The sequence below is a fragment of the Hibiscus syriacus genome, unplaced genomic scaffold (assembly GCF_006381635.1).
Source record: "Hibiscus syriacus cultivar Baekdansim isolate YM2019G1 unplaced genomic scaffold, ASM638163v2 tig00110198_pilon, whole genome shotgun sequence".
NCBI classification, from domain to species: Eukaryota; Viridiplantae; Streptophyta; class Magnoliopsida; order Malvales; family Malvaceae; genus Hibiscus; species Hibiscus syriacus.
Genome location: NW_024062623.1, coordinates 1 through 18,798, shown reverse-complemented (window position 1 = coordinate 18,798; position 18,798 = coordinate 1). Strand labels below are relative to the sequence as shown.

The 18,798-nt window shown below is 33.8% G+C and overlaps 5 protein-coding genes across 5 annotated transcripts; 2 read left to right on the top strand and 3 right to left on the bottom strand.

Annotated features, from left to right (window-relative positions):
• Window positions 1-100: 100 nt before the first annotated feature.
• Window positions 101-18,636, top strand: LOC120218445 (sucrose nonfermenting 4-like protein). The gene is made up of 10 exons (XM_039215373.1): window positions 101-111; window positions 10,889-10,893; window positions 15,929-16,037; window positions 16,176-16,340; window positions 16,448-16,535; window positions 16,958-17,077; window positions 17,478-17,612; window positions 17,707-17,766; window positions 18,047-18,136; window positions 18,266-18,636. Exons 4-10 carry the CDS (start codon window positions 16,210-16,212, stop codon window positions 18,428-18,430), a joined length of 789 nt encoding a protein of 262 aa, XP_039071304.1. The 5' UTR covers window positions 101-111; window positions 10,889-10,893; window positions 15,929-16,037; window positions 16,176-16,209; the 3' UTR covers window positions 18,431-18,636.
• Window positions 1,861-3,995, top strand: LOC120218446 (cullin-1-like). The gene is made up of 6 exons (XM_039215374.1): window positions 1,861-1,886; window positions 2,451-2,736; window positions 3,049-3,096; window positions 3,205-3,408; window positions 3,502-3,579; window positions 3,714-3,995. The coding sequence occupies exons 1-6, from the start codon at window positions 1,873-1,875 to the stop codon at window positions 3,792-3,794; spliced, it is 711 nt and encodes a 236-aa protein (XP_039071305.1). The 5' UTR covers window positions 1,861-1,872; the 3' UTR covers window positions 3,795-3,995.
• LOC120218444 (cysteine-tryptophan domain-containing zinc finger protein 3-like) lies at window positions 4,340-7,344 on the bottom strand. Its single transcript, XM_039215372.1, has 5 exons — window positions 6,942-7,344; window positions 6,672-6,829; window positions 6,377-6,537; window positions 5,764-5,924; window positions 4,340-5,008 (listed from the first exon to the last, which is right to left on the bottom strand). Exons 1-5 carry the CDS (start codon window positions 7,233-7,235, stop codon window positions 4,808-4,810), a joined length of 975 nt encoding a protein of 324 aa, XP_039071303.1. The 5' UTR covers window positions 7,236-7,344; the 3' UTR covers window positions 4,340-4,807.
• Window positions 7,261-8,784, bottom strand: LOC120218443 (cysteine-tryptophan domain-containing zinc finger protein 3-like). The gene is made up of 2 exons (XM_039215371.1): window positions 8,737-8,784; window positions 7,261-8,643 (listed from the first exon to the last, which is right to left on the bottom strand). Exons 1-2 carry the CDS (start codon window positions 8,780-8,782, stop codon window positions 7,346-7,348), a joined length of 1,344 nt encoding a protein of 447 aa, XP_039071302.1. The 5' UTR covers window positions 8,783-8,784; the 3' UTR covers window positions 7,261-7,345.
• On the bottom strand, window positions 8,928-11,435 carry LOC120218373 (cysteine-tryptophan domain-containing zinc finger protein 7-like). The gene is made up of 5 exons (XM_039215325.1): window positions 11,342-11,435; window positions 11,126-11,245; window positions 10,608-11,038; window positions 9,295-10,499; window positions 8,928-9,129 (listed from the first exon to the last, which is right to left on the bottom strand). The coding sequence occupies exons 1-5, from the start codon at window positions 11,433-11,435 to the stop codon at window positions 8,928-8,930; spliced, it is 2,052 nt and encodes a 683-aa protein (XP_039071256.1).
• Window positions 18,637-18,798: the final 162 nt, after the last annotated feature.

The following is an 18,798-nucleotide window of genomic DNA, read 5'->3' as shown; positions in this document are numbered from 1 at the left end:
TTATAACCTTCTGCTTTCCGGGATAAAGGAAAACACCCAGATTGCTATTTTGCTTCTATATCATTGTTCCCAAACTATACGGTCTTTAAAAACCCGGACACTTTAATTTAAGTTTAAAATAAGTTATTATCAGTTATTATTATTTAAATAATAAAATTGATAAAAATTATTGATAATATTATTATTTTTATTTAAAATATTATTTTTTAATATTTTAACGTCTAGTAATATTTCGGTTATTTTTTAGCGTTTAATAATGTTTTTGATATTTCTTTTGAAAATTCGGTTAAAATGTCTAATAATAACAAAATCGGTCATTTTTTACGCCTAATAATGTTTTCGATCATTTTTTATTGATTTATTATTTAAACAATAATAAAACTGATAACATCTTTTTTTAACCGTATATTAAAACTGTCCAACGTTATTATTTCTGGGATTTATTCGGGTAGAAAGAGAGCTACGAAGGAAAAAGAGGATAAATCATGTGTGGAGACCACGCGCTAGTTTCTTTAATATAGCAGAGTGACGGTTGATTCTTGTTTACCACGTGGTGATTTTCTATGAAACAACGTTGGTTTGCCTTACTTTAATTATACCTAAAAATCAAATGAGTTCCTATATTAAATTATTTATTAAATGTATTATTATATAAAAAATTATAATCAAATCAGTCTTTAATTAAAAGATTGTGATATATTACGGTTCAGAAATATAATACTTGTATATCTAAAAAATAAAAATAAAAATAAAATTTTAAAAGTATTAAATTACAAAATTTGTCTCTTGATTATACAATGAATAACATGACGTGTACTGTCAATTAATCTTAAAATTAATTAGATTTTGTTTAAGCATCTCTCGAGTTTAAAACTTTATATATGTAAAAAAATATTTGCTGAGAAACTCATCTATCAAATTAGATGCACGATACAAGTCAATCGAGATTAATCAAGATAAAATTTTAAAATCGAAAGGGAAAAAAATCAGTGCCTTAATTAATTTTTGCATGCAATTAAAGGAGTCTATTTTATATATACTCCCTTTAATATCAACAACATTTTTTCCCATGCATCTTCAAACAAGGTCTTTTAAAATAGGTGTTTATCCTTTTAAAACGGTTAAATAAGGATTCAACAATTTTAAATTTCATCAAATAAGTGTATTTAAAATAATGTTTTTGAAAAGTTTTAGAGCCTACTTGAGTTTATTAAAAAAATGTTAAGCTCTTATTCAACCGTTTTAAAAGGTCAGGTTATTATTTGAATAGACACGAAAATATTAAACCCTTATTTAATTGTTTTGAGATGTTTTGGTCAATAATCTTTCTAATGTTAAAAAATATTATTAATCTTTTAAATTATAAAATGATGATTAAAATTTATCGAACTATTATAAGATGGTCTTATAAAAAAATATTATTATTCTAACGTTGTAGGAAATCATTTTGTAACTGTTTAAGAAGTCTAATGACTATTTTGTAATAATTAAAAGGTTGTTGACCAAAAATATAATTTTATATAGTATGTGACATCCTGTGTTTTTTACCCAATATATTGATGATGACTAGTTTGATCAAGAGGACGACGAAGTTTGCTTTGGGTAAAATAAAGGAATCATGAAAGAAACTTCCACTCAACGGCTTTAGCAGACAAGAAAATTCAAAGTCTTTTCAGTCAACGATTGTTACATTATCAAATTCCAGACCATCTTCCATCTCATTTCCTTGAAAACCATGGCAGGCACCGAAGAACATCAACAGCACATGATGATGGAGGTTGAAGAAGGATGGGCAGTGATTCAACAAGGAATCGACAAACTGATTCAGATCATAGAAGGCGACAAGACCCAAAGTTTTCATCCCAAGAGTACATGAACATCTACACGTATCCTTTTATTCGATTTTAACGTCAATAGTCGATCGAGTCTAAGCTCAGTTGATATATTCGGATAGTAAAAAATGGTGGGTTTTCTTAACTGATTGCTTGAACTGTGTACAACATCTGTAAGCCTAACCCTTTTGATCAATAGTCAATCGAGACTTAGTTCAGTTGATACATTCAGATCGTAAAAATTGGTGGGTTCTGCTTAACTAATTGCAAGAACTGTGTACAACATGTGTATGCCTAACTCTACTGATCAATAGTTGATTGAGTCTTAACTCGGTTGATACATTCGGATCGTAAAAATGGTAGGCTTCCTTAACTAATTGCTAGAACTATGTACAACATGTGTAAGTCTAACCCTACTAGTCAATAGTCGATTGAGTCTTAGCGATCGGTTAATAGTTGATACATTCCGATAGTAAAATGGTAGGTTTCCTTAACTGATTGCTAGAACTGTGTACAACATGTGTAAGCCTAATCCTACTGATCAATAGTTGATTGAGTCTTTGCTCGGTTGATACTTTCAGATCGTAAAAATGGTAGGTTTCCTTAACTAATTGTTAGAACTGTGTACAACATGTGTAATCCTAACCCTACTGGTGGAATGTGTGAGGTATTATATGAGAAGTATAACGATGTTTTCAAAGATTACATCAACAGCCAGGTTTTGCCATCACTGCAAGGGAAAGAAGATGAAGCTTTGGTGAAAGAGACAGTAAAAAGATGGTCAAATCACAAAGTTATGACCAGATGGCTCGTTAGATTCTTTCACTATTTGGATAGATACTTTGCTCCTAAAAGGAAGCTTCCTACTCTCCAAGACTCTGCTCTTTTATCGTTCTATAATCTGGTCAGTCCTAAATTCTTTTGTATATAATATTCGATATTGTATTTCTGAGGTGTCTACGTATTTGTCGTTCACTCGATCATATGAAGAGTCACGAAAGGTTTACATAAATGTGAAATGTGAGCATTTGTGTGTAGGAAGATTCGAGTCATACTTAAGGTTATGAGATCGAATCTTTCCGCACACAAACAGAAGAGTACGAGAGACAAAATCTCATAAAAAATTGAACGCAAATGCCCTATGAACATGAAATGCTTCAACAATATTCAATGACAAACCTAAATTTTAGTTATATGGATGTGTTGTTTTGTCAAGGTATTTGGAGAATTCAATAATCAAATCAGAGATGTTGTATTGTCCATGGTATGAACAAGCTTCTGCATGCATTTCTTCTATACTTAAAATTCGCGTTTTCGGTCTTGCTGCATTTACAACTACTTAAATGTCGTAAAGTATCTGGTTTTAATTTAGATCAATCAGGAGCGGGAAGGAGAAGGCATTGATCAAACCTTGGTGAAGAACATTGTAGGTATCTATGTAGATGTTGGGCAAGGCTCGATGAAATACTATGAACGAGACTTTGAAGAAGCCATGCTTAAAGCTACTGCTGCATTTTATTCCACCAAGGCCGCTAACTGGATCAAAAATGGATCTTACAACGATTACATGCTTAAGGTGCGGTCGCAGACATGTATTCAGATGCATTTAAATCCCTGTTTTCCATCCAGAACTGATCAATCTTCTGCATTTTTTATGTTGAAAATTTAGGTTGAATGCTACTTGAAACATGAAAGAGAGACAGTTTCTTGTTATTTGCAGAATACGAGCCAAAAGAAGTTACTTGAGGTTCGTTTCTTGTTTCGCTTCTTTACTTGGAAGTACTCATGTCGAACACGATACATGTCCGACACTCACACTCATGTCCAAGTAACATAAGTCTCTGTTTCTGACTTATTTTTCTCATTTTCAAATGGCTACAGATTGTTGAATATGAATTGATATCTGTTTATGAAAATGAAATGAAAGAGAAGAAACAGGCTGATGAATCTCCTGAAGGATGAGAAGCAACATGATCCATGTTTGAGAGAACGGGCTTTCTTGTTAATCTTTACTTCAATGTTAAATTTAATTTCTTGTTTGGTTGCTGAGAAAATGTTGCTAGTGTTTCAAGTCACAACTTTGTTGCTTAAAGTTATGATTTTTTTTGGCAAATTCTGACACTTAGGGTTTTGTTAATTAGGATATTTTGTAGCTTTGGTAGTTGAGATAAGGGTATTGAAATGATGGTATATGACACAAGCCCCGAATCCGATTAATACATTTAGTTACATAATCCGAATATGATACAAAGACAAACATATTAAAATCTTATATAATACGAAATGTTAACGTATCCGACTCTCGAATCCAAGTAACATAGATATCCTGCAGTTCTAACAAGCGATGGAAACAAGCCAGAACAAGGGAGAAACAAGCACCAGAAAAATCTTTATGTTGGAAACCTGCACTGTTATCTGAATCAAACTCAGCTAGACAACAATTAAAATACACAACCATCTTCCAAAAGAATATAATTTTCGGTTCCAATAGAATTCCGAGAGAGAATTTGGAAACAGAATAGAGAACTGTTAGTGGATAAATTGATTATTTCTCAAAACTAATCAGTATTCAACCTATTGAAAATGATTGCCTAATGAATTCCGAACTCCCTATATATTCTTTTCCTCGGCCCCGAAAAAATGGAGCGAAAAATAAAGTACGATAAGAACCGATATCTTAAATAGAACTCCGAATCTCTAGCTGAACAAGCTAGAATTTCCCCTCTTTGCGAGCATCATGTGCTCTTATTGATGAGTAGGCTAAGAAAAAATATACATTGCAAATTTGCAAATCAATCTCACTTTATACAGATGTACACTGAGGCAATAGTTTGTTCACGACCGGTGTCTTTGTTTGTTTCCAAATGCAGGTCTATGTAGGCATCTTTTTCACCTTTCTTCTCCAATGCGCATCGGGAGGGTTATAAAAAGAAAAACAAAAAATTATATACAGGGTGTTTAATCTCTAGCACTACCTAGCCAGAACGACTTATGGCCTGCGTAGCCTGCTGAACCAAAGATATAAGTTCATCTACATCTTGAAAGCCGAAATCAATCACCTTTTTAACAGAAGCAATCCACTCTATATTTTGTGGATCTTCCAGAGATGAAGTAGCAGCTATGAAACATGTTTGGGATTTTCTAGAGGCCTCCATGGCAAAACTTGCATCCTGTGTCTGCAGAACATTAACTTATTAACACATTTAACCTACTTGAACCACCTAATCAGCTAGCATAGACATTGAGAGACAGAACTCTTACCAAGTTCGTATGAGATTATACCAGGTGGTTATCTATGACCAGTACGGAATGATTTTGTAGCTTTATTTAAAATAAACATCGCACAGACTTCAGATCTTATTTATTATTTTTTTCTTTTTTCCAAACTCCAGGACAGGCAAACTCTCAAATTAAGCAGAAAAACAGCATAAGCCTGACACTAAATCTACAAGAAGGTTGGCCAGGGTGTTAACACCAATCTATTAGACGGTACATAAAAACAAGTGCATTGACTTCCTGTTCTAATCATATAGCAAAACAATAAAAAGAATTATTTCTACTGCCAGCATGTTAAGAAAGACCTACACTACCAAAGAACCCTGGTCAGAAAATGCAAATCTATACTGTATGCCAGGGCTAGCCTGCTAGGTAATCTCATTAGTCATTATCCTGTTCGACAAGTCTTCATTCAGATTATCATCTTTTTTTTTTTGATAGGATTCAGATTATCATCTTATTTCCACCAAATTAACACATATCCATCTTCAACCACCTCATAACTACTTTATAAGTCCATATAATGGTCTTCAACTATGAAGGAACATTCAAGTGGAAAAGAATATTTATAGGCATAATCACTGCGTAATAGAGCGAGAGAAAGAGAGAGGATGGTGATGGGGAAGATTAGCACTTTCAGACAGAAATAACTTACAAAGTCAAGCAGCCGTCTGAAACTCGGGCAGTTTCTAGCAACAACGGCATGGGTTCCAGCAACATGTGAAACATTTCCCTTGGCTAATGGAGCCTTGTCTACAATTGCTTGATTATTTAAGTTATTATCAACATCTGATACAGGAGATGATGGAGATTCACCTGAAAGAGGCCATTTAAAATGATGTTGGGAAGTATTTAATCTGAGCATTGCATCATGAAAGCGAGACTACTAATTAATATGAAAGAAACAAAATTTTCAACTGATGTCGCACCTTAACCAAAACAAAAAGCATATATTTACAGTGGATACTTTATGTTAGACTCCTTAAAGCATGATATGCAATTACAATTGGGGCACTAGCCCAATGAGTGCTCTGTAGGAAGGGAAAACCAAATATGAAATATCTACATGGCATAAAACAACGTGCACTGCTGATTGCCAAATAAACAAATCACAGTTGCAGAGCTCCTGCCCTAAAGAGGACACAACTTATATTGCACATAATTCACATTTTAAAATGAAACATTACAATATAGAAGGTTCATACCATCTAAAGGGATTGGCAATAAATCATGGGGAAAATCCAAGTATTCCTCCAATGACTTCTTACCTTGGGGGACCATCTGTAGAGTTGCTTGCAACTCTTTCAGGTCTCTGCTGCTAGAAGAATGTTTGCAAAAAACAACCCTTATGTACGCTACCTCCACGCATTTATAGGCCAAAGTAGCAGCAGCCATTTCTTGGCATTTTTCATATTCTTGGGCACACATTCTGTCAAATTGAGAATTTCAAGATAGAGCAAAATATAGGGATATATCAACCCTCATACTGTTAATTTAAACCAAAAAATTATATTCAAGCTCAAGAAACAACAGTTTCCCTTCACTTTAGAAACATTCACTTACTCGCAAAGTTTAGTGGCAATGCTATACACTTGCATTTGGTTCATGTCTCCATGTCTACCGCTCTCACTATTACTGGTCTCTAGAAGGGCAGCAACACCAAGAAACTTAAGAGCAGCTTGGAAGTAAATCTCATTGCTTTCAAAAACAAAGCCAGAACTCTGAAAATGGGCAAGGAAATGGTAGTAACAGTTAGAATAACAAAACCATTTCTGTTATATAACTTTTTATGGAAGAAGCTTATCAATATAAGGACAAAATCTGAAAAGAAACCTTTAGACGATCGGCATAAATTCTAAGTCCTTTAGCATCATTCAGTGCATTTGTTACTGTCAGGCTGAAGGAATTTTCTCTCACAAGACTGCAAGCATTCTTGCTGCTAGCTTTTCCAGGCTGTTTTAGAGCCTTTGACACATTGACGCTGGAAGAACCATTAACTGGAACCTCATCAGAGACAACTCCATGTTCTGCTTCTGGGACTGTTCGATGACACTTTTTCTCTTGCCAACTTTCAGTTCCAGAACACAGGGATGATTTTGTCATTCCGCTTCTTACCTCTACTTGCATTACTTTAGTTTGACCGCTAAAATCCTGGATCACATTTTGCTCAGGGGTATTGTTCCCCTTTTTGCTGCATGGAGCAGCAGATTTTACACTGAATTCATCATGCTTTTTTTTTATTGGGTCCCCATTCTACTATCACTTGATGGTTGTCCTGAAGGATTCCTCCTTCCAGAATAGTTCTTCCCATCCTCGCTACATTTCATCTTATCTGCAGCAGAACATTTTTTATTGTCTTTTGTCTGTGAAGTAGAAACCTTCTTAGATATTTGAGAAAATAATGCATTCCTACCACACTCCTTGTTCAGTCTATCCTCATTATGGGAACATTCTACAGTATGCTGCGCATTTTCAGCAGAACGAGAATCACCATTGAGCACATGGCTCAACCTAGAAGAAGGTTTACTTTTAATGCTGATTTTGCAAACAGAGTCTTTATCCCGATAATCCAAGGTAGAAAATTTATGGTATCCAGGGTTAAAATCAACTGACACTTTCTCTTTCATTTCTACACCAGATTGAGCAAGCTCAAAATCACCTTCACCATTCCAACATCTTCCAAGACTGCCACTTGAAGGAATTCCACTATTAGCAGCATCCTTCCCTGAACCAGCAGTTGATGCAAGTTTTCCTGGATATGAGGTCCTCATTGGCGATGAAGACACTGATTCAACTGGTGAACCCCTTGCTTCTTCAAAATTTCCTCTGGTTTTACTAGAACTGGAAACCTTTGAAGAACTAGAAGTTGCTGCTATCAAAATTCGTCCAGTTCCGGAATCCCTTCTCGACAAATCAAGGCCATCCAATTCTTTTTGAGATGATGACTTTTTCTTCTGCTTACTTAATTTCAGGTTCCTATCAATACAGTGGACATCCTCAATGCCACCAATCAAATGATCCATACTTTTCCTGTTTGTTGTACTGTCACCATCATTTCTATTGAACTGCTTCCCTTCAATCTTAGAAAACCGTAACTTCTTTTCATTCCTAAAACCACTCTCACTACTTTCATCCTTCATGCACAACTCATTCCCATTTTGACTGTCCTGCCAGTCATCCGGTTTCCTTTTCTTCACAGTAGCCCTTTTATCACATATTTTCATGTCTAATGACCCACCATCTGATGACGCCAGAGTTTGATCCACAAGTTTCTTCACGGAAGCTACTGATTTTTCTTTAATATCATGCTTTACATCCCCAGAATTAGAGCCCCCATTACAATTCTTCATGCTTCTTCCGTTTGCTTGAGTTGGCAAGCTAGTTCTTGAACTAAGGCCCACCCTTCTGTGATCTAAGTTAGAACTGTGATGTTTCTCGTTAGTGTATTCTACTTCTACTTTGCTTTTCTTTGAACCTTCATATGCATAAGGACCAGATTCCCTCTTGTTTTTCATCTTTGTTTTCTTGGTCTCACCTACACTCAAACAATGCTCAAAATGAATAACAATAATCTCAATATAAAAGTCCAACTGCTACTGAATTTCAGGCTGTAATATCAACTAAATACCTCCGGCTATAAGCCTTTCTTTCTTTTCAAAGGAGGATTTCTTCATGACAATTGGTTCACAGGGGCCTGAGTCATGTCATTTAGGCTCTTGCTTTTCAAAGATTCCCACTGTTGTTGTTTTTTAGAGTTTGACATCTGATTCAGGCCACAGCTACCCACTTTCTGCACTTCCTTAAGACCATTGTTCTTCTTTACTTGAATAGATAAAGCCTGAGAATTGAAACTAGAGTTGTTCTGATCAAGATGCTGAGACTGAGCTGAAGTAATAAATGGCATACTTCCATTTGCATGATTTTGTGGGTTATTTGATTCCCAGCAACTGAAGCCTGGTACAATGCATTGAGAGCTTTTGTTGTCTCATCCTCACTAATGTCACACTGATTCATTCTTGGCCTATACAATGATTTCAACAAAGAAATCAGCAAAAGAAAAATATAAATGCATATGTTTACACACGGTGGACAATGCATATATACATATACCTATCATTGTGTGCACTCAAACAAAGAGAGATATATTCAACAAAAAATTTATTAGATACTAATCTAAATAACTTACAGCCAGTTAAGCATGCTACACAACCACTTCTCAGGGAGTTGTTCTGGTCTAGTATCAAAAGGCAAAAGTCGCCACTTGTGACAACGATCACACAGAACCCAATTTTCTTCTATGACTACAGGAGCAGGTGCAGCTGGTGCAGCCATCTGAGAGGGAAGCCTCCTATCATAGAGGTGAGGAACCACATCTGGAGCAGCCACTCCAGACAGGTGGTTATCAACTGTTCTACCACTAACTTTTACCTTCAACTTATCCAAATAGCCATCGTGCTCCATCTCAAAATCCATTGGATCATAACCTTTTAGCCTATTCTGAAAATGCCTCATTGTTGACCCCATTTGGCCCCATTTCTGTTCGGAATTTGTTTCCAGTGCATCTCTACCATTACCTTGAACCTTATTAATATCCTCCTGTAACTTCAATTTCCAAATCTTATCTTTATCTGAAGAAAAACCTTGATTAGAACTAGTGGTATCTTTAAGGGTCAAACCCACATCAGGTCTCAAGCTTTCCTTCATCGAATCAGCAACTTCTCCAGTATTTTTGCTATCTTTTGACTTCTTGCCCTCGAGCGTCTTTTCCTTCTTGGAGGGAATACTTATTTTATTTTGTACATGAAATATGGCTATCTGACCAACCTTTGTTTTTGAATCTTCCTCAAGTTTTAAAGGAGCAGACTTCTGGTAGCATTTGCTTCCAAAATTGTCCCCTAGGTCGAGTGAAGCATTTTTATTGGAATTATCTACACTTTGTTCCCAACCCTTTTCATCCAAACTACTCCTCTTATCCCGCTTCTTTTTCTTGCCACTCGGTCTGCTTCTTCCAGATATCGACTCCAAAGAATCCTCCTTTCCAGAGTCAGAAGAAAACAATCCACCCCTCAATGCATTCTGATTAGCTTCTGCAGAGACATCACAGACCCTGGCGGTGGCCTCCATAGCAATATTCAAAGGGCTAGATGGAGATGTGTGTTTCAAGTCATTGGGCAATGACTCCCCCCCTGCAATCTTAGTCTCTTGCTTCTTTTTTATGAGCAATGTCTTCCCACTCTCAACATACATGTGATTTCTATGCTTTGATTCCACCAGCTCTTCACTTTTCCTGATTAAAAATTTTGGTTTCTTCTCATGTAATTGTTTTCTATTACCCAAAACAGAATCATCTATTAACATTGAAGATTTTCCTTTCTTGATAAGCATAGCAGACTGTCATGAAGAGGAGATATGAGCATACCACCAGGGACATGATTGGAAGTCATAACCTGTTTAAAGGCAGAAAATATCAATGCATACTTCTTTAGTTCATAAGCAGACCTGAAAAGAACCAAAAGAAACCTCTACCTGGAGAATTCTAGTGGGTGATTTGCTGGTGGTTTCTTGAGATACCATTAATGTTCCTCCACATTCATCAGGACTGTCACCCAATGACAAAGATGGAGAAAAATCAAGCCCAAGACCGCTATAGATTGCAGCAAGTTTTTGTGCTTTTTTTTCAGACCGCATTTTAATTCGAACCTTCAATGTCTTCTGATCACTTGGAATCCTTGCTCTGTTAAAACTCTCATCCTTCAAGGCAGACTTCTCAACAACTTGAGCAGAAGTCAAATGTGAATCGTGATTAGCTGCAATATTGGCACTTGGGCAGGAAATGTTCCTTGCTCTCCCAGTTGGGAGTGCATTTGGAGGAGCTTTCAAATTCTGAGATGCATCCTGTATGGTAATACAATCCACAGCACTCAAGTAAACTAGAATTTCATTAAGTTGTCAAAGCAACAGCTATGGACATATTCCAAAGAAATTAACAAACTATAGCAAGGATATCGTCCATATACTTCCATAGAAAAATTGTTGGTTGATGCCGGTGTTTTTTTGTGGTATCTTCGGACATGATAATCTTGGAGGAGAATGTTCATAGGTAGGTAAAAATGACCCATATCCACCAAATTTTGCCCCTGAAAAAAAAATAAGTCCAAATCATCGTCTTCAATGGAAAACATTAAGTTTGTGATATAACTGCAAATTTGTTAAAACAGCGATCAACCACTTACCCAAATTTTCTGCAGAAACTCCACCTTCAAAATCTTTTTGAAAATGGCCCAAAACATTTTTGATCTTCTCATCCTTTAAGAAATAAAATCCCATATTACTATCAGAATAACACAGAGAATTTTGAAAGTTTATGTAAATTAAAACTGCAATATAGACCAGATTGAAGTAAAGCTATAGCAGACTCAACAAGCCAACTGTTATAAGCATCTTGAAGTTCATTCTTTTCAGGAACATATGAGCTAATCGTAGTTCAATATTTCAAATAGAAATTTAGATCAAATAAGTTAAGAAAACAAATAAAGCTAATCAAATTTAATTGGGCATTTGGCAAACAGTATCAACATAAAAAATTCCAAAATGTTGAGGAAATTTCGGAGATCATACAGGCATATTTCTACCGAGAGACAAGACAAGTGTTTTATGAAGTTCAGCTTATCATTTACTTTCTTTTCTATGTCTCGTCTTTCTCAAACAATATGTCAATAAATTATTAGTAGTAAAGTGACACGACCACAAACTTTTAATAAGTTAGAAAATGATATGAAAATGGTGTATCTAGTTTATCATTATCAATACTGTCACATTGCATTACTAGCTATAAAAACTGCAGGAAGACATTAAAAATCTACTCTTTTAGTTGTTTTTAACATTCCTACTGATGAAAAATTAATCTAGATAACCACCAAGTATGCAAAGGAAGTTAAAATATCATCTCATTTATCAACATTCGCCATCATCACTCTTCATCATTTCTATACCAACAAATTGTATTAGACTATTAGTGAATCAATGTTCACATACCACAAATAAACTCAAACCTAAAGCCTCAGAGCCACAACTTATCCTGATAAGTTCATTGCTTATTATGCTTAATAGAATTGCATTGCCTACATATCATAAATGCATATTGGAACTCGGAATTCAACCTAATTCCTACCCAAAACTCAAATGTCATTAACTAGAGCACAATTCCAAATTTCAGAAAGAGAAAGCAGTAGTAGAAATAATTGGATTTTTCTTCAAAAAAATACATAACAATAAACAGAGCCTTACAATGTAAGAGAAGGCGGTATCAAGGTTAATATTGTCGTCTTCATAATCGTGAAAGTAAGCTTCTCCTTCTTCAAGCTCTGAATTTCATCCATCTCCAAACCCACCACCCCTCCAAAAACCCTAACCCTAACCTCGCAAAACCTTAACCCCTCAAAGTTCAACATTACCAAAATTTAAAAATATAAATGAAAATGAAACAAAATATCAAAAAAAATACTAGAAACCCCACAAAGAAAATGTCTCGAAATCGAAGGGAATCCTATCAAATTAAAAGACAAGAAAAATATTGCATAAGCAATCCATTTTAATATCAATCGATTTGACAAAAATCGTTAATTTATATTTTTCTCATTTTTCTTGCTTTTCCCCCCTTCTTTTAACTCACAGTCAGAGAAATGTTGATGGTCAGATGACGAAGATTGTAGTGATCGACGAATGGCGCCGACGCATGATTGACTCGTTCCCGCGACGCGGTGCCGAGTTCGTTTTGTGGTCCCTTTCTTTATTTCCAGCAAATTTGTTCACACTTACGTCTGAAGAAATTAAAAAAAAAATATTTATTAAAAAAATAAAAAAGCTTACAAAGTTTAAAATATTTGTATTATAAATTATATGTAAAAATCAAATCTTTGAATATTGATATTTAAAGTAAAGTAGTTGAAATTATTATAATGAATTTCTATAATAGTTTATTTAAATTAATTGATTAATAAATAGATATACAAAATGTTTTATCTTTTTAATAATATTAAATGGGCTTCGCTCTTTTTGTTTCCTTTTCTCAGGTGTAAATAAATTCCGTTGATGGCGCGTGGAAAACGTGGGACTGTTTGTAACCGGTACAAAACGACAACGTTTATGGGCATTTTTCTTGCGGTTGCACATTTTGTGGACAAACGGGAATCTTTTTTGTTTTTTCCTCCCACATGAAGCAACTCTTTCTTTTAGGTTCTTAGTAGGATGGCCATAATTGGGTTAGATCAAATTTTTTTATTATTCAAATTTGATTTAAAAATTAAATATCCTCATTTATATTTAATTCGATCAAATAAAAAAAGATCTCAGTTAACTCAAACGTGACTTTAATTTTAGATAAATATACATTCGACTTGATTCGACCCAACTTATATGTAATTCGTTTTTATTATGTAAAATAAATATCTATTAGTGTCAAGTTTTTTTATTCTACCTGATGTGATCTAACTTATATATATAATTCTTTTTTAGGTCAAAATTTACATTCAACTCGAGTTTTTTCACCCTAAATTTGATTCATACTCAATCTCATCCTTAAAAAAAATTTGATTCAAACTTTAACCCAAAACTTTAAAATAAAGAAACCGTCACGATCAAATCAAGTCTGGTTACAACCTGTCGGATATGTGTGAAATGGTCGTCCCTAGTTCTTAGTGTTTTTCTCCAAATTCTTCTATTAGTCCTTCTATTGTGTAAAACTTTTAGCTTTAGTTTAATTAGTTTTATTTTGTCAAATTTTAATTTCTACACTTTCTGAATTTTGAATTATAGATTTATTTTTAGATTTAGTCTAATTAATTTTATTTTGAAATCTATTGAGTCAAAATCAGTTATTAGTTTACATATTGTACGTAAATTATAGATTTATTTTTTATTCTTTTATTTGATTATATCTTCGTATTGAAATTTTTAAAAGAATAATAATTAGAATTAATTAAATTAAAGTATATAGACTAAATCCATTTCTTACGTATACTAATGATAAACTTTGATTTATTGTTTTAAAAGTTTGTGAATTCGAAGAACATAAATGTTTAAAATGACATTTAACTTTACATTTTAAACTTGTACATGGATAGGTCGCGGCTCGATCTTTCCTTGAACTCTTACTTAAATACAATGATCTTTTATAATTACATTCTCAACACATGTAATAATAATACGAGTGGTGATAATGATGTCTATTGTAGGTTGAGCAGTTCTCGGTTTGTGCTCGTTAAAAAAAATTATTGTCCAACTCGACTTGTTATTCGTTAAGCTCATCAGAATTTTTTATCTTGTCTTTTAATAGATATAAAATATAGTAAATTAATTATTAATAATTAGTAAATTAATAATTAAATTAATAATTCATTACATTTCTTATTCTTTATTAGAAAATTTAATAAAATTAGTGGTAATTATTAATAAGCAATTTAGCATCTTTTTTATTATCTATTTGTAAATTAGTAATTATTAATGAGAATTTTTACTTTTAATGAAATAATTTATTAAGCTAACAATTAAAAAATTATAAAAAAAATAATGAATTGCTAGCGAACTTATTGAGTCGAGTTGGATCTTGTTCAATTCCACTCGTTAAGGTCTCGAGTCGAGTCAACCTGAATTAAATATTGACCACTTTTTGATTAAGTCAAGTTCGAACAACTTACGAGCTGCTTGACTCATTAAGCACCCTAGTGGTGATGGATATTTTGATCGGATTTAAGGGTCAATAAACCAACAAGAGTTGAAGATCGAGTGACCAAAATAAGAATATTGAAAATAAAAGGAATCAAAATATAACTTTTTTAAAATCGATGATCAAAATAAGACAAATTGAAAATAAAGGGATCATCAAATAGAATTTACTCTAAACAATATTAAACATTAAAATATACTTAATTTTATATATTTATATTATTTTACATTATTAATAATTAATTAAACAAAATTAAATCAAACAATAATTATTATCGTAAACTTCATTAATACTATATCGTATCATATGAATAATTAAATGATCATACTTTAGAATGTTAGATAAAATTAAATTTTAATTGTGAAAGAAAAAAACTAAAAGATAATTTTTAGATTAAATAATACATTTAGTACTCCAACTATCATTTTTGTTTTATTTTGATAATCTAACTAATTTTTTTTCAAAATCATATCTAACATTACATTTTAATTTCATTTTGACCACCAATTGTTAAAAATTTAATAGTGATGTTGATGTATTGCCATAAGATATTATCATGTCATCATTGAAGAAGCTTAAAAAATACCACATCAACAGATATGTTAATTTTTTTAACGGCGAATGATCAAAATGAAATTAAAACATAACGTTATGCATTGTTTTGAAAAATAATAATTAATTGATCAAAACGAAACAAAAATAATAGTTGAGATACTAAATATGAGTTTATCCTAATTTTTATAATATGCTTATGGAATAACAGATGGTAAAACAAAGAAAAATAATGAATATATTACATATATATAAATCCCCTTTCACTTTCAGCATCAAAATCTCCTTATATTTTACCCGAAGACAATGTCCCTTTCAAAGCTTTCATCTGTTCTTCCTTAGGGTTTGCAAAATTATTATTATTATTAATAATAAAAGATTATTTTTATTAAGAAAAGCAGATTCCATATCGCAAGAACCCCAATCTCGATCTTTTCACCCACATTCAATAAATTCAGGAAAAATTCGAACTTTTATTTATTTTTTACTTTGGCAATCCCTTTTCAGATTTGGATTTTTATTTTTCTCATCCTCAATTAAACAGTTCCCCCCCAAAACAAAATTCGACCCTTTTGCCTCCATTGTTTGTTGAGTTCCAATTCTCACTTTCTGTTTCGTAAAAAATCCAGGTTGTCCGTGCAATCAAGTTAAAGGTAAGTCTTCGGTGTTATTATTGTTGCTTTATTGAGCTTTTTTCTTCTTCTTTATTTGCAGTGATTGAAGAAGATAAAAATTGTCTTAAAAAAGGGAGTTGATTACTGAAAAAATTCTTTCCCCCCTTTTGGTTGTTCAAAGGATTAATTCAATTAAAAAGGCGGCTGCCAAATGTTTGCTTCCGATATGAATCGGGCGAGGGATGGCGGCAGAGTTTCCACGGCCGGCATGGTGTTGTTTCCAATTCAATTTACATGGCCATATGGTGGAAGAAGTGTCTCTGTTTCCGGCTCTTTCAATGGGTGATACTTTAAATAATCTATTTCTCTTTTTCTTAAACATGCTATTGATATGATATTTAGGCGTATGATTAGCAATTGGATTAATGTATTATCGTTTGAAATTGAAGGTGGACTGAGCTCGTGGGAATGTCACAGGTTGAAGGTTGCCCCAATGTATTTAAAGCCGTTTGTGCCGTGCCACATGGTTCTCACGAGGTTGGTGGTTAGTTTGCTCTATAGGAATTGGAAATTCAAACTTTTAGAAACTTTTGTAATTTCTAACATTGTTGCTGCGACTGTCATTTTTCTTGATTTATTGGTATCTGACACCTATATTTGACGCATTTTTTAATATACTTATGGGTATATAACTCTCCAAGTTTGCTCCATTGAAATTGAACATACAAATTTTGGAAATGTACCCGTGTTGACTCTTACACTTGAATCTGAGTAACATATCTTTTTAATATGTTCAGTGCTCTTATATAATTGCTGTGTCACTTTTATTAGTTGAAATGAGTGGATATTTAGTTTTGGGTGACTTTATTGTCGACTTATAGAGCATGTGATTTCAAATCTTTTAGCCCTGACCTTTCTTTGTACTTTATTTGATTGTTTGTGTTGGTTCTTACATATAGTACAAGTTTCTTGTCGATGGTGAATGGCGACATGATGAACAACAACCTTATAGGAGCAGCGAATATGGAATGGTTAATACTTTCGACACTAGGCCTGTACCTGCAGAGGTCATTCCTCAGGTACAACCTCATTCAGAGGTTCTTAATAACATGAGAGTGGATAACAGTGTCATGGTATAGATTTATGCATAACATTTTCCTGAAGTATTTTCCTTCTTTAGCCTAGTTTTGAGATGGATGTTGATAATTTGGCCTAGTTTGGCATAAGTTTGCAGTCAAATGCAATTCCAATCGCAATGTCAAATGGACTCTAATGATTTGGTTTTTTTTATAATATCAATTTAACTCGTCAGAGATTAGATGGGCATTGCAAGCACTGTAGTATTTTCTGTTTTGGTGCTTTCATTTTAGTTCTTAACACATGCTCAGTACGTACTACATCTATTTATTTATTTATTCATTTATTACTTCCTTTTACTTTCTCATGTAAGCGGATTTTGATACCTTTTTGCAATACCAGCAGCAACTTTCTGCTGTTATATTAAATCAAGTAATGCCTAGGATTTCAGAAGAGGATGTACAGGCTGCCCGCAGTCAAATCTCTGCATTCTTGGCAGCACATACGGCTTATGAGTTACTACCTGAGTCAGGCAAGGTTTGGATGCATTCCCATTGGCCCTCCTCCATGATATACACGTTTCTCTGCATGTTACTTCCAGTTTGCTAATTTAGACAGATCTGCTCCGCAGGTTGTTGCCTTGGCTGTTGATTTGCCTGTAAAACAAGCATTTCATATTCTGGCTGAGCAGGTATCTGTTTAGTTCATCCACAGGCTAGAGTTTAGTTATTATTTTTGGGATATCTGTGCGTTCCTGATCTTTTTGTTGGTTAAGATACATGTTCCAAAAGATAGAGTGTGTCTGTACTTTTCCTTTGCTAATCATTGCTTCTTAGAGCCTTTTTCTAGCTGTAGATGTATCTAGATTTCTCCATGGACATTACTTGCATTCTTAGTAATGTTCATGCCTATTTGATTGTTGCTGATAAAGAGCTGTATACATATCTTTTTCTGAGTCGAGCCGTTTTCAGGGTATCCCTGTTGCTCCGCTTTGGGACTTCAGCAAGGGGAAATTTGTTGGAGTTATTAGTGCTTCGGATTTTATTTTGATTCTGAGAGAGGTATGTTCATGATTCTTAATCAAGTGTTTTTTGTGCTAGGAAAGTTTCTTAATTAAACTAAGTATTAGTCTGATATATGATATATATTTCGGTGTATTTCTCTGAATGCATACTCATTTTGTTATGCAGCTTGGAAATCATGGATCAAATTTAACAGAAGAAGAGCTTGAAACACACACTATTGCTGCCTGGAAAGAAGGAAAGGCATACATGAATGGGCAAGTTGATGGACACGGAAGACCAATTCCAAGACAAATCATCCTTGTTAGTGTTTTAATGCTTTGCCATGGATAATAACTTAAGAAATGTTGTTATTTTGCACCTGCATGTGCATTTTCTGTTTGTTTGTACAAATGAAGCAAGTTGCTTCTCCATTCATGTTTTTGGTTTGTTATTGAGGTAGTATAGACATATGCATACATATCCAGGTGTAGTGTGAGTCTAGGTCTGGATGGTTACCACTATAACTAGATATTTTTTGCTATGATGTCGTCCTGGAACCTTATTTCAGCTCAACTTCAATGTAGCTGTAGTTCATTTTTACGAATCACATCCAGTGAGAAAACAAGTCATTGCCTTTCTGTCTCTTCTCTTTTTCCGTTCTGCCATGCCATTTGTGAGAGGCTAGACAAGTGGTGTATGACTCTCTTGTTGGTCATGCA

Excerpts from the sequence above, each read along its gene's own strand:
- LOC120218446 (XM_039215374.1), top strand. Across the intron at positions 2,737-3,048 it reads TTTTATCGTTCTATAATCTG|GTATTTGGAGAATTCAATAA; the intron begins GTCAGTCCTAAA and ends TGTTTTGTCAAG. Across the intron at positions 3,097-3,204 it reads GAGATGTTGTATTGTCCATG|ATCAATCAGGAGCGGGAAGG; the intron begins GTATGAACAAGC and ends GTTTTAATTTAG.
- LOC120218444 (XM_039215372.1), bottom strand. The coding sequence starts at position 7,235 with ATGCAAGTAGAGGTAAGAAGCGGAATGACAAAATCATCCCTGTGTTCT. Across the intron at positions 5,925-6,376 it reads TCTACAGATGGTCCCCCAAG|GTGAATCTCCATCATCTCCT; the intron begins GTAAGAAGTCAT and ends GGCCTCTTTCAG. Across the intron at positions 5,009-5,763 it reads TCAGACGGCTGCTTGACTTT|ACACAGGATGCAAGTTTTGC; the intron begins GTAAGTTATTTC and ends AATGTTCTGCAG.
- LOC120218443 (XM_039215371.1), bottom strand. The coding sequence starts at position 8,782 with ATGAAGAAATCCTCCTTTGAAAAGAAAGAAAGGCTTATAGCCGGAG. Across the intron at positions 8,644-8,736 it reads AGAAAGGCTTATAGCCGGAG|GTGAGACCAAGAAAACAAAG; the intron begins GTATTTAGTTGA and ends GTTTGAGTGTAG.
- LOC120218373 (XM_039215325.1), bottom strand. The coding sequence starts at position 11,435 with ATGGGATTTTATTTCTTAAAGGATGAGAAGATCAAAAATGTTTTGGGC. Across the intron at positions 11,246-11,341 it reads AGTTTCTGCAGAAAATTTGG|GGGCAAAATTTGGTGGATAT; the intron begins GTAAGTGGTTGA and ends TTTTTTTTTCAG. Across the intron at positions 10,500-10,607 it reads TTTCTTTTGGTTCTTTTCAG|TCTGCTATGCTTATCAAGAA; the intron begins GTCTGCTTATGA and ends TCTTCATGACAG.
- LOC120218445 (XM_039215373.1), top strand. The coding sequence starts at position 16,210 with ATGTTTGCTTCCGATATGAATCGGGCGAGGGATGGCGGCAGAGTTTCC. Across the intron at positions 16,341-16,447 it reads GTTTCCGGCTCTTTCAATGG|GTGGACTGAGCTCGTGGGAA; the intron begins GTGATACTTTAA and ends TTGAAATTGAAG. Across the intron at positions 18,137-18,265 it reads TTATTTTGATTCTGAGAGAG|CTTGGAAATCATGGATCAAA; the intron begins GTATGTTCATGA and ends TTTGTTATGCAG.